At 36.5% G+C, this 14,041-nt stretch overlaps 1 protein-coding gene and 1 long non-coding RNA gene across 2 annotated transcripts; both read right to left on the reverse strand.

Moving 5' to 3' along the window:
* Nucleotides 1-1,044: 1,044 nt before the first annotated feature.
* Nucleotides 1,045-12,486, reverse strand: swap70a (switching B cell complex subunit SWAP70a). The gene is made up of 12 exons (XM_052562001.1): nt 12,310-12,486; nt 11,314-11,454; nt 8,846-9,019; nt 8,529-8,756; nt 8,277-8,423; nt 7,832-7,940; nt 7,556-7,737; nt 3,438-3,545; nt 3,022-3,188; nt 2,731-2,929; nt 1,845-1,941; nt 1,045-1,764 (listed from the first exon to the last, which is right to left on the reverse strand). Exons 1-12 carry the CDS (start codon nt 12,403-12,405, stop codon nt 1,646-1,648), a joined length of 1,767 nt encoding a protein of 588 aa, XP_052417961.1. The 5' UTR covers nt 12,406-12,486; the 3' UTR covers nt 1,045-1,645.
* Nucleotides 2,080-2,724, reverse strand: LOC127962442 (uncharacterized). Its single transcript, XR_008154588.1, has 2 exons — nt 2,473-2,724; nt 2,080-2,167 (listed from the first exon to the last, which is right to left on the reverse strand). It is a non-coding gene; the product is annotated as an uncharacterized LOC127962442 (long non-coding RNA).
* Nucleotides 12,487-14,041: the final 1,555 nt, after the last annotated feature.

The raw sequence follows: 14,041 nt of genomic DNA on the forward strand, positions 1-14,041 counted from the left end.
CTCTGTAAGTTACAATGTTTTTATACAGTCTATGGTTACACTGCACAATATTACGGTCTATCTGGAACTCAAAAGCAGAGTGATAAGTTCTGATTCATTAAGGCGCCAGATATTTAGGGCCGATTCATAGTCAACGCGAGAAACGCGAGCGAGCGACGCGTTTCATAAACAGTGAACGCAAGTGTCACGGGTGATGCGTGTATGCAATACACCGCTCACGCAACAGGGGGTAGTAGAGTCGGGTGATATTAGTAGAGTCGGGTCGCGTGATATTCAGATCACAATGGCAACTGAAGAGTGTATTCTGTTGCTGATGAACTATCGTATAAATGTGGATGAATACGTATAAGTTCGCATAATTTTTCCTCTTCGACCGCCAATGTATTCAAACTTTCTTCTTCTTTAAACACAATATACTTGATGTACAATACTTGCAATGTCGCCCCCACCGACAACGCATAGTATTGCGTGAATCGGCGCGTCGCGTATCAAAAACTAGGACGACACATTTGGCTACGCACCGACGCATAATGGCGGCCGAAGCGTAACGATGCGTAGTCTCGGGGACGCGTATGCGTACAGATGCGTTGACTATGAATCGGCCCTTACAATATGCCCTTTATCAGGCTACTTTTGACAGTTCGTTATCTAACATAAAAAGCTATCAAACCACTTGTTACAACTCTAGCTAACAGCTCTAGCTGGTGTGATTTTATGGTTACGTTTTTGCATCCTGCCTAACAACACCCACCACAGTAAAATAAAATAAAGATGTAAACGCACTGTAATCATTTTATAACAACGATAATAACAGAGATAAAAAAATAAAAAAAACTCAAACATTACAGTATGGGATTATGCTAAGGTCACAAATTTGATTCCCAGATAATGCATTTACTAATCAAATGTATACCTTAAATGCAATTTAGTGTATGCTGATTTGGATTAAAGCATATGTCTACATGCAAGCATGCAAAATGTTATCGATATATTAAATTCATCCGGTTGACAAAGACATTGAAGACAAAATGAACCACATCAACCCATCGTGAACAGCATGATTTATTCTGGTATATATTTTCTAAAAAGGTGAAGTTAAAATGCAGATTTTGAGCTAAATGGATTATGCATGCACTGCTAACACAGTATTTCAGTTAATGTGTCTTTTGTCAATCAGTGACTCTAGTCTACAAAAACTGTATGAATTGGTCTTATGGGTTTGTCTATGTATCAATAAGGACATCTAGTGGATAGGGTAGGAATCTGGTGCTTTGATAGCACTAGCACCTCCAAACTCTCTTTTTCACATTAAAAAATGAATACACTTGAAATTACTAAAGTTGAATGACAATACTTTCACATTTTCTAAGCGTGTTTAAAAAACAACAACAATACAACAAAGCATTAAAAGCTATGGATGTCACATTTTACATTATTTTGATATATCTTGAAAAAAATCGACACCATCAACTGCACATCATTTAGCTGCTAATGTTCCATTAATAATAGCGCACAATTAATAAATGGTTGAATAAAAACACATTTTACTAACAACAGATTTAACCATTAACAAAAGTCATGATGATGACTACCTGGAAAACACATAATAAATACACACAAATAAAAGAAATGGATGCTTTAGATGTTATTGTCCATCATATGGTCTATTCTTGTTCTCCTGCCAAATCCTCTCCATCTCATTCAGCTCTGTGTCAGTGAACGCTGCCTGTCCCCAGTTGGTCATTCTAGTGGGACCCTTAGTGCCTAAGAAATGCATGAAAACCATTAACCTGGTGCTTTTGGAAATGTTATCTGCCATCTGAGAAAGTTTACACTCTTGTCACCTGGTGAAATGGTTCGAAGTAGGCCCTCATGGTTAGAGACTTTGTGCTTCCAATTCTTTGTTTTGTGAGCTGCGCGCTCCAGTTTCCTTGTAACGGCCTGAAAAACAATAAAAGTCACCGAAATTCTGATCATTTACCTTAAAGGAACAGTACACCCCAAAATGCAAACTTGCTGAAAAGGTACTCATCCTCAGGCTATCCATGACGTGCATGAGTTTTTTTTATTCATCAGAACAGATTTGGAGAAATTTAACACTACAACACTTACTCACCATTGGATCCTCTGCAGTGAATGGGTGCCGTCAAAATGAGAGTGCAAACAGCTGATAAAAACATCACAATAATTCACAAGTAATCCTCATGAATCCAAAGAAAATCCAAAGAAGCTGTATGTTTGTAATAAACAACTTCATGATTAACTTCAAATCATTGATTCTGGCTAAAAAAAATAAAATAAAAAAAAGTCCGCTTTACATAAAATCTTCAGCAGAGAAATCTGCACAGATCAAGCACTGTGTAAAAGTGCGAGAGGACAACAGAAGAAAGAAGCATTTTTATGCATTATGGACATGTATTTTGTCCAAAAGTGATTATTTGAAATTAAAATGTCTTGAATGGATTTTCTTACAAACATGCAGCTTTTCACTGATGGAGTATAGTTGTGTGGGTCACTTGTGGATTATTATGATGTTTTTATCTACTCTCACGGCACCCATGCACTGCAGAGGATTCTTTATTGAGCAAGTGATCTGATGAAGAAACAAATTCATCTTAGATGACCTGAAAGTGAATTCACTTGGACATCTTTGCTACAGAGTAAAACACAGAAGACAAAGCAAACAGTATAAAAATCCTTAAATACACTCTATCATTCTGAAACTGCTACCATGTATTCCTCTTGTGCCCCCTCTCTCTGTCTTCTGAGGCTCTCCAGCTGCTCCTGAGCAGCCTGCAGGGCACGTTCCTTCTCTGTTCGCTCCCTTTCCAGCTCTTCTTTCTCTTTCCGAGACTGGGATAAGGTTTGTTGCTGCTGCAGGTGAATCTGCTCTAATTCAAGCCTCTTGTTTGCCTCCTCTTGTAGCAGCCTGCAAATAAAACACACAAATGTTCTGCATAATGCTGTGGCCCATAACATTGACTACTTGATGTGTATACTGAAAGTTGTGTGTTTGTGCACCTGGCCTGCAGTTTGCGCAGGGCTTCTTCATCCTCCTTGGCCTGCCTCTCGTCGTCTAGTGCCTTTTTCAGTTGATGGTACATTTCTTCCAGCTCCTGCGTACGCTGCCAGTACTGCTCCACTTCATTGGCCTTTTCAACCACCTGCTCTTCCATCTGCATTCGAGCCTAAGAAGCAGTTTTACGTTTCTTTATTACATCAGGCGTGCATCTCAGCTGACAACTTGTAACTGAATACCTAAAAAAAAACACTTTAATATCCAGGAAACAGGGACCCTATCTTACTCTCTCAATTTAAGGGATTGCACATCATTTGTGGGTGTCAGGGATTCGCTTTCGATATGCAAGAGACTCCTGGTCCTTTTAGAAGAGGAGAGATGTCTGCTAGTGGGACATTAACGTTAATGCTGATGTTACCATTTTCTCTTGCTCCAGGTCTCGTCTGTATTGGTCCAGTAGTTCATTTTGGGTCTGAAGTCTTCTCTGTTCCTCAAAATCACCCCTCATTGATGCTTCCTGCAGGTTCTGCCATATCCAGAGAAAATGAAAGCATGAAAGGCTTCTGTAAGCCTGATTAAATCACAAAGTACAGGTGGTAAAGCAAAATTTGTGACCCTGGACCACAAAACCAGCCTCAGCGAAATTGAGATTTATACATTATCAGAAAGCTGAATAAATAAGCTTTCCACTGATGTGTGGTTTATTAGGATCGGACAATATTTGACCGAGATACAATTATTAGAAAATCTGGAATCTGAGGGTGCAAAAAAATCCAAATAGTGAGAAAATCGCCTTTGAAGTTGTCCAAATGAATTCTTAGCGATGCATATTACTAATCAAAAATTTTGTTTTTATATATTTACAGTAGGAAGTAAAAAAAATATATCTTCATGGAACATGATCTTTACTTTTTTTGGCTATTGCTAAAAATATACCCCAGCGACTTAAGACTGGTTTTGTGCTCCAGGGTCACAAATAACAACTAGACTTCATTCACTGTTTAATGTTAAAACAATGTTCTAGATTCATTTGATGGTAGCTGTCATGCTATTGATTTCAACAGAAACATTTCAACTCTTCCCTCAGTTTGTAAAAAAGCACTTACAGTAGAAGTATATGAGGCAAGGCTCACAGGATCATTTAAAAGCAGCAATGGGCAGTTTATTAAAGTGCATAATGATATTTGGAAAATGTCGTAAAGTTGACAGGCAATAAAGTACAGCTTAATGAAAGAACGATCCTTTGAGATTGAAGATATCAAACAGGAACCATTGACTGTCAAAACTGCCTGTACGCAGGAAGTGTGGCTTCATTGCTCAGGGGTGCTTTTTCGCAGGTGCCCTAAAATGAATTTGCATAAGCAAAGCTGTTTTTTTTAAGCTATATTTTGGGGCTTTTTTTTTTTTTTTTTTTGACAGGACAGTTGAGGTAAGCCACTTGAAGACACAAAGCTATGGCTTCAATAGCAAAAAAAAAAAAAAGTTCTAGAAATATCTACACATTTATCAGTCTCAGAGCTTCAGTAGGTTCTGTAGCTTTCTTATCATTGTCGAGTAGGACTGTATGTGTAACATGGAAACTAATTAGAGGGAGAATGTAATGGGAGAAAATAAATGGACAAAGAAGTGAAACGTTAGTTTCTGATTACTAATAGTGTGCTATAAAAAAAATGTAAGTGAATGAAAATTAGCCAAAAGGGGAACTGACAGCGAAAAGAGAACAAAACGAAACCGATCTTGTAACAGAAGAGGTACTGCAAGTTTTATACCTTTAAAGATGACTCCCCAGTTTAAAATATGAGTTTTTGTTCCACCCATCTGAAACACCACCACATGCCCCTAAATGTGTGTATATATAAATCAAGTTGTTCTCTTGTGTATATATAACTCAAGTCTGTTCATCAATCACAAGAGTGATTCTGCTATTCTAATACCAGACTTCAAATGCAAAATATTTAAAGTGTACTGTTAAAGTGTACCTGAATTACACCTGCAATAGTTTCACTTCAGCACAATAAAATATACTAAGTATATCTTTAATTGTCCTTCAGCACTACTTCTGCACAATTAAAGTGCATTAAGTGCCATATTAGTTGTTCCAATTTAGGATACTTTTAAGTATATCAGTTTAGTTTACTATAAGTACAACTGCGGGACATTTTATTGAGTACATAAATATAAAAATGTATTCGTAGAATACTTTGCATGAAATAAATGTATTTCAAATACATTTAAGTACAGTATTGTTCAAAATAATAGCAGTACAATGTGACTAACCAGAATAATCAAGGTTTTTAGTATATTTTTTATTGCTACGTGGCAAACAAGTTACCAGTAGGTTCAGTAGATTGTCAGAAAACAAATGAGACCCAGCATTCATGATATGCACGCTCTTAAGGCTGTGCAATTGGGCAATTAGTTGAAAGGGGTGTGTTCAAAAAAATAGCAGTGTCTACCTTTGACTGTACAAACTCAAAACTATTTTGTACAAACATTTTTTTTTTCTGGGATTTAGCAATCCTGTGAATCACTAAACTAATATTTAGTTGTATGACCACAGTTTTTTAAAACTGCTTGACATCTGTGTGGCATGGAGTCAACCAACTTGTGGCACCTCTCAGCTGTTATTCCACTCCATGATTCTTTAACAACATTCCACAATTCATTCACATTTCTTGGTTTTGCTTCAGAAACAGCATTTTTGATATCACCCCACAAGTTCTCAATTGGATTAAGGTCTGGAGATTGGGCTGGCCACTCCATAACATTAATTTTGTTGGTTTGGAACCAAGACTTTGCCCGTTTACTAGTGTGTTTTGGGTCATTGTCTTGTTGAAACAACCATTTCAAGGGCATGTCCTCTTCAGCATAGGGCAACATGACCTCTTCAAGTATTTTAACATATGCAAACTGATCCATGATCCCTGGTATGCGATAAATAGGCCCAACACCATAGTAGGAGAAACATGCCCATATCATGATGCTTGCACCTCCATGCTTCACTGTCTTCACTGTGTACTGTGGCTTGAATTCAGAGTTTGGGGGTCGTCTCACAAACTGCCTGTGGCCCTTGGACCCAAAAAGAACAATTTTACTCTCATCAGTCCACAAAATGTTCCTCCATTTCTCTTTAGGCCAGTTGATGTGTTCTTTGGCAAATTGTAACCTCTTCTGCACATGCCTTTTTTTTAACAGAGGGACTTTGCGGGGGATTCTTGAAAATAGATTAGCTTCACACAGACGTCTTCTAACTGTCACAGTACTTACAGGTAACTCCAGACTGTCTTTGATCATCCTGGAGGTGATCATTGGCTGAGCCTTTGCCATTCTGGTTATTCTTCTATCCATTTTGATGGTTGTCTTCCGTTTTCTTCCACGTCTCTCTGGTTTTGCTCTCCATTTTAAGGCATTGGAGATCATTTTAGCTGAACAGCCTATCATTTTTTGCACCTCTTTATAGGTTTTCCCCTCTCTAATCAACTTTTTAATCAAAGTACGCTGTTCTTCTGAACAATGTCTTGAACGACCCATTTTCCTCAGCTTTCAAATGCATGTTCAACAAGTGTTGGCTTCATCCTTAAATAGGGGCCACCTGATTCACACCTGTTTCTTCACAAAATTGATGACCTCAGTGATTGAATGCCACACTGCTATTTTTTTGAACACACCCCTTTCAACTAATTCAACTAATTGCCCAATTGCACAGCCTTAAGAGCGTGCATATCATGAATGCTGGGTCTCATTTGTTTTCTGAGAATCTACTGAACCTACTGGTAACTTGTTTGCCACGTAGCAATAAAAAAATATACGAAAAACCTTGATTATTCTGGTTAGTCACATTGTACTGCTATTATTTTGAACAATACTGTATATTTATTTTATTTTTCACTAGGGATGTCCTTCTAATAGATCTACTAGAAAATGCGTGGCTTAAGTTTATTTTTACCGGCATACCAGGTTTGAACGAGAATGTTTTGTATATCTTATTTTACATACAATATCCTGTATTGAAAGCTATAGCATTGCCAAATATTGCTTTCTTGAAAGCAATTGTGTTAGCAATATTGCATTGAAATGAGGCGTTTGTGACAGAGATAGAAGATTTATGATATAAGTTTTGCACAAGAAATAAATATGTGTTTTTTAGAAGAGTCATCAGAATGCTTGCATATGTAGTTTCGTTTAGTAATACAAAAAGCGAAAATTTAGACACTGGAATGCACGCATTGTCATGCTTCACAATGGTAAAATCTGTACTTGTGAAAGCCCAACAAAGGCAAAAAGTAAACATTGGTACGGAAAACACAAGGTAGAAAGATTTATTGACAGAGAAAATATGAAAGTAGTGATGCACAACTCACTAGTTTCAAGTACACGATGAACAGCAATGCTACCACTAGATATACAACTACTAAATGCACCTTTAATCCAATATCTCCACTAGAGATACTACTAAAATAGCTTGAAACAAGCTGTTTTAGCAGGTAACTTGTATTTGACTCTTTCAATAACATCTTTCAAGGAGGATTCGAGTACCTTGCTCATGGCTTCCAGCTGGGCCTGCTTTCTCTCGTTGGCCAACTGCAGCTGTCTCATTCTGTTCTCCATCGTCTCCTGTTCGGCTTTCATCCTGTTTCTCAGCTCCCTGCGTTTCTGTCTGGATTCTCGGTGTGGGGAGGAAAGGCCCTGTCTTATGCGGACGATGCAGTCCTGGATGGCTGAATACACATGAACACATGACATTGTGGATAGACAAATATTTCACAGTCAAAAGTGTAACCTCTATTTGTAACCAGCACAGACATGCAATACCTTGAATCCACTCTTGTTTTGTCTTTTTATCCGATGCACTGATCTCAAAACTTTTCTCAACACATTTTATAATAAAGAGGTTTTTCTTTCCATCCTTGTCTGGTAAGGACTGCAAAGACAGAGCAATTAAGATATATAAAGGGACAGTTTTTTTTGTTTTTTTTTATATGGAAAAGAGCAGCTTGGACATTCTGCTAAACGTCTGCTTTCATAAGAAATCATACAGGGTTGGATCGACATGATATGAAAGCTTAATTTTGCCATAGAATAGAAAAATTTAAACTTTTTATCTCACAATTATGACTTTTTTCTCACAATTATGATTGTGAAATAAAGAGGTGTGGCAGAAATAAGCTTCCATAATATGAGGGTGTGTAAATGATGACAAAGTTCTTGTTTGTGTGAACTTGAAAAGAGCTTTAATGACAGCAAATACTGATTTTACCTCAACACAGCAGTTGCGATCAAGTGAAATGCATCCCTTCTGCTCTACGAGGTCTTCACTCACATAATAGGACATGTAATTGAGATGGAGCTCAAACCATCGCTCTGTCCAGTTCTTCCTCTTATGGCCTTTTTTCATCATATAACCCTTTTTGAATAAAAAACAGCAAGTTAATCGCTTGTAAGGCACATCTCTTTATTTCTCCAGTTTTGGAGAGTGGATTTTTACATTGGCTTTAACACAGACTCCCACCTGCTTAATAACATCCATCACAAGTTCCTGATGGACCACACTGATGGCCATGGAGAGAGTCTGAGTGTTTATGCCCTTGGTGAAATGGCCCATGCCAATAAGCTCAATCAGTTCCCAAGCATTCAGATCTTTTTTCTTTGCACTGAGCTGCAATTTGTAGTCTTCAAACCTGTCCTCCTTCCAACCGCAACCCATTGCTCCAAACAGCCTTCGCAGGAAATACTCGAGCTGATACAACACAAAATACAGCGTTATTTCCACTTGATATCATGTAATTAGAAAAAGATATAAAAACAACTTAATACTCTAGAACCAACCTCTTCTGTGACAATGTGAAGTGGATATTTATCTTCAGACAGGAAGTTGAAGATGCACCACACCTTGAAGGTATCATCCCTTGAGATGAGCAGATGTTTGCTACTGATGTGCTTTGGTGAAGATAAAGTCCAGCACATCTTATTCAGCTCGTTGAAGTCAAAGTTGGCCTGGATCTGCCATTGAAATATTAAAAATAAACCTTATTTTAGAGCTACAATTTCAAATATTTTGGCTGAATTTATAAGCAATGCATAAAGTTTGTTTTGTGTTGACTAACTGAAAGGGGCTTGATTTTTTAAAATTTCATACCAAGCAGCAAGGAAATCAGCGAACATAGGCAATAAATTGTATATATCTATATCAATGCTTAAACAACAAGAGGTTCAGTTCTTGTTCTTGAAGAAATATGGTCTACTGTAAGTGAGTATGTCAGAAACTGTTGATGTTGTGGTGTTTTCACACTTGAGAGTCTCTAGAGTTTACAGAGAACGGTGTAAACAACCAAAAACAGTAAGTAGCAGTTTCTCAGGGAGAAAAACGCCTCGAAGACAAGTCAGAGAAGAATGGTCAAACAGGTTTGAGCTGACAGGAAGGCAATAGAAACTTTTACAGAAGTCATAACCACACGTTACAGTAGTGCTACAAAGAAAAGCATTTCTGAACGCACATGTCAAACTGTGAAGTCGAAACGAAGCAGAAGAGGTGCTGTAAGGTCTGAATGTTGAGGGAAAGCAAATCATACTGTATTTTACTTCCAAGAAGAAAATATATCGAAACTTCAGATTAATTTGGGTGTTTTTCTTAAGAAAATCTTTTTTGCGCTTTATTTAAGAAATAAGTATTGTGTGTCAAATGAGAAAAACAAGCAGAAATCTTTAACTAAACCCAATTCACAACTAAAATATGATGAATTATGTTGAAAATATAACACTAGAGGAAAATGCATGTTATCTGGCAAGACTGTTAATGATGTGACCACTGAGAGTATTTCAGTTCAAATCGGCATAAAATCTCACACCGAATTTAAAAGTTTAAAAGTTTTTTTTAATGTCAGGATACATACTCTTAACCCAGTTTACTGTTTGCTCATCAGTATGCCATTCATGGGTTTATTTCCCCAAAAATTGAAACTGAGCTTCCCAGCACCATCAAAACATTTAGAGCCGTCCACTAATATCTGTCAATCTCTTTCCAGCTCGACCAATAGTGAGAGTTTGGGGCGTGGCTACTGTAGCAGGCGGAGCCAGAGGGTGTTTAGCCAATGAGGAACCATACAGCTTTAATTGCGATTTAGTTTTTGGAAGATAAAATATGAAAATTGGGTAAAATACACAATTTTTGTTTTTTTTGTGTTTGTTGTTGTCTCTGTGTACTGGAAGCTTATGTCACTAAAACAAATTCCTTGTATGCGCAAGCATACTTGGCAAAAAAACTCTTTCTGATTCTGATTCTGAAAGACAACAGAGTAAAACAGGGCTTAACACATTGGCGGTATGTTTACAAGATATTAGGTTTCAATCGAGACATCAAGCTTGTGTAGTTTCTTCTTGAAATGTATACGCTAAACTCACATTTTGTCTCACATTTCAGCCCCAGATAAAATAGTGAGCTGTTGTAGAGATAAGAAGAACTTAAAATAAGGCATTTGAAAACATGCTTTGACACAGGTACCACAGAAACTTCATACTTCAACTTAAACAGTATGAAATTTTAAACAGTTCGTCAGAAGTGTGATTAAACGTTCCTTTTTATTTTCAGCAAGATATATAAAAAAATGAATATGTGAGTAACAAGTCTCATGCCCCATGAATCACAAGTGACGGCCCATGGATATGAACTTCCTTACAGTTGTTTTAGCATTTTAGGTCTCATCTTCTTTAGTATTTACAAGCTTTGTTTTATTTTTGGACAATTTTCCAATTTAAAAAGTACTGAAAACATTAATGGATCACTGAAATAGCGTGAGACCATTAGTGAATATATTTTATACTGCAAATGATGCAGTTTGGGATTTAAACTAAAAATGCACATGAATTCAATTTCAAAGCTTTAAAGTTTTATGCATTGCCCTTTTCCTTTAATGACAGGATCGTTTTATTGAGCAGCATGTTTAAAGAGCATCGTAAGTCATATGAACAGTGTGAAAAATTTACATGTTTGAGTAGTACTATATATATATATAAATAGCATACATAAAGTTTTCATGCATGGTGTGTGATGACATTATTCTTTTTTTCTTTTCAAGACAGACACACACAAAAAAAGAATATGTGAGTCATGAGATATTATGTGCAACCAGGAAATGATAAACATCTATTCTTAAACAAAAACCTGTATTGGTGATGGTAGGAGGTATACAGTAATCATTCTGTGACAAGAACATCATTGTGTTATTGTCACCTGATCACTTCTGGAGTGAAATACAACAATAAAGTTGCTCTTTGATAAGAGACAGTGTATTTATTACCTTATCAAGTATGAACATGTTCAGGTAGGGCATGTATCCTTGTGTTGACACTGGTCCTTCATCATCATCTTTGAAGTGCTCCTCAAGGGCTGAAGAGCTATGAGGGATCCTCAGGATGGTGCACAGGTTGTGAGACAGAACCTACAGAGAGACAGACAGCAACTCTGGGCCACTTGGGTTCAATCATGCAAATAAAATAGATCAAGCGTGGTCAAAAGTTTTGCCACGCTACACTGAATTCATGCTTATTACACTTGTTACACTACATGCAAATGACATGTGAATTTATTTACAAAACTAATTTTGGCAATGAAAAATTAAATCCTGAAATTGTAGTCAGAGCGGATAGTGATGAAAAAGCATGAAAAGCGTTCCTAAAAAAAAAAATGATGTTTGGATAAAAGCGTCTGCTAAATGCATAAATGTAAAAGCATTCTGGTTTGTATAGAAGAAAATGTTGATTGACTTAGTCATCTTGTTTTATTATTATTATTATTGTAAAATATGGAAAAAATAATAAACTTTGGATGGTTACTGCTAATCTAACATCTAAGTTTATTTTTATCCTCAGTGCACATACATCTGCATACACCCATGAGAAAGTCTTGCAAGACTGATCAAGCGTTATTCAAACCATTTGTTTGTGCCCCTCTCTCCATCTCTCTCATTATAGCCTATTATTTCCTTTAAATATATGATGAAAGGAAATCATCTTGGTTGCAGAGTGAAACATAAATGGTTAACTGAAAATTGATTTCACTTTATCTAGATTTTTATGCTTCTCTGAATAAATATGTCTAAAAGAGACATGACTGAGAAGTTAAAGTCTATAATATCAACTTGCTCGTACGAGATAAGCAAGTTGATATTATAGACTTTAACTTTAAGTGGATAAACGTCTGCGCTTTTTTACTCTTCAGAGCCAACACACGGAAACTAGAGCTCAAACAGAAACAGGTGATTGATTTACAGTTGACGGTAGAGTACTTTGCTTACCTTTAACTGGGATTTGGATACTTTCCCGTTTCGGTCTACATCCAGAGCAGTGAAGGCGTACCAGATGGGTTTGAGTATTTCGTCCCGGGATAGCATGATAAATTCAGTTAAAGCTGTCAGAGCGCTTGTAAAACTGATCCTCTTCTCTCAGCGCGCGCGGCGTTAGCGCGAGTCACGTGACATACGCTTTACATAAATCTCATCATTTACATTTTAGAAATAAAAAAGTGATGTGAGGCGAACGCAGTAGAAGAATTCCTTTCATCCGTGCTTTCAATCTCGGCGTTGTCCAGTCTAGTGTTTTTGACTACAGTCAGTGAAGTGTTCTTTCCATGTGAGCATTACTAAGCCATAAACAGCACTTCATTAGGAAAAATAATAAACCCTTTTATTCAACTTGTGCGAATTACTATTGTCAGGGTCGGCCTTTTAATGTATTTTGTATTAGTAATCTTCCACACAAGATCGTCGCTGTGATATATATGCAGTGTGTAAATGAATAATTAAGTGAAATTAACCACAGCACTTGTTTACCGCGATACTGTTCGTATGATAAGCGCTTAAGGTTTCCTCCTCAGCACACTTTCCGCTTTCTGACGAACTTTTTTTAAACTTGCTTACTACTGAAATGAAACGCACACTTACTGCATATGTGAGAAAAAAATTACCTCTACCTTAAATTTGTATTTTCTAATAACTAATAATAAAAGCTGTTTAATGCCGTGCAGTATGTCGCGCCTCAGGACATCTCACCACCACCACGTGTTTATTTAAATGCAATGATTAAATAGTGTTCCATAAAACAATGTGCATCCAAACAAGAGCATTGTCTACCACATAAATCTTTGGCCACATGCAGCACACATAATGAATCTGCAAGTCTTTGTTAAAACAATAACAGTCTTAATCTATAAATAGAAATGAATGTAGAAATGTGTCAGGTGTCATCTACCAGGCCATTTGTAGATGTAGCAGGCATTGAAAACATTAAAAAAAAAAAGATTTCCTGTATTCTCTGCACTGCATTCACAAACAGAAGAAAAAAAAGGAAAATCAAATCCTGAAAAACGGGTCTGGTAAATGACCCCACAACAAACAATTATTAGAATGAAGTCAGAGGAGGAAGTTAATATTCTACAAAAATGACATCAAGTACTAAGAATCTCTGACAGTCTTTGGGCCTTAAGTCATCTTACAAACAAGTTCTAGAGACCGCATTGTTTTTCAGCAATTTCCTTTTTCATATTCTTCAGTATTGCCGTACTGACTACAATATAATTTCATGCATTCTGACCATTTCTTCATGAGCCAATTTATAAATAACCGCAAATAAACATTATATTAAATAAAGCTACATGAATATTTATATAAGGCTTTTTATAGAAAATAATATTTTTTATTTGATCTATTTCCATGGGACATTATAAACAGATCCTAATAATAAACATTCATGATGTTTGCATAACTGTTATTTCTCAACTTGACTCGTTTTCACTTTTTATAACTATTTTTGCCAAAAATATTTACTTTATTCTTTTTGAATAAAAATGAATGTAGCCTATACATATCCAAACATCCGAGACCACTAGTGAAAATGCAATTCATATTATCAGCATAACTATGTAAATTATAAAAACTGAACTTAAAAATGCATTATTTGTATTTCACATGTTTCTTTAATTTCAGCAGCATTTAATCTGAGCTTCTTGTGCTTCAAGGCAATCGGAAACAT

Source organism: Carassius gibelio, chromosome B7, assembly GCF_023724105.1.
Source record: "Carassius gibelio isolate Cgi1373 ecotype wild population from Czech Republic chromosome B7, carGib1.2-hapl.c, whole genome shotgun sequence".
Lineage (NCBI taxonomy): Eukaryota > Metazoa > Chordata > Actinopteri > Cypriniformes > Cyprinidae > Carassius > Carassius gibelio.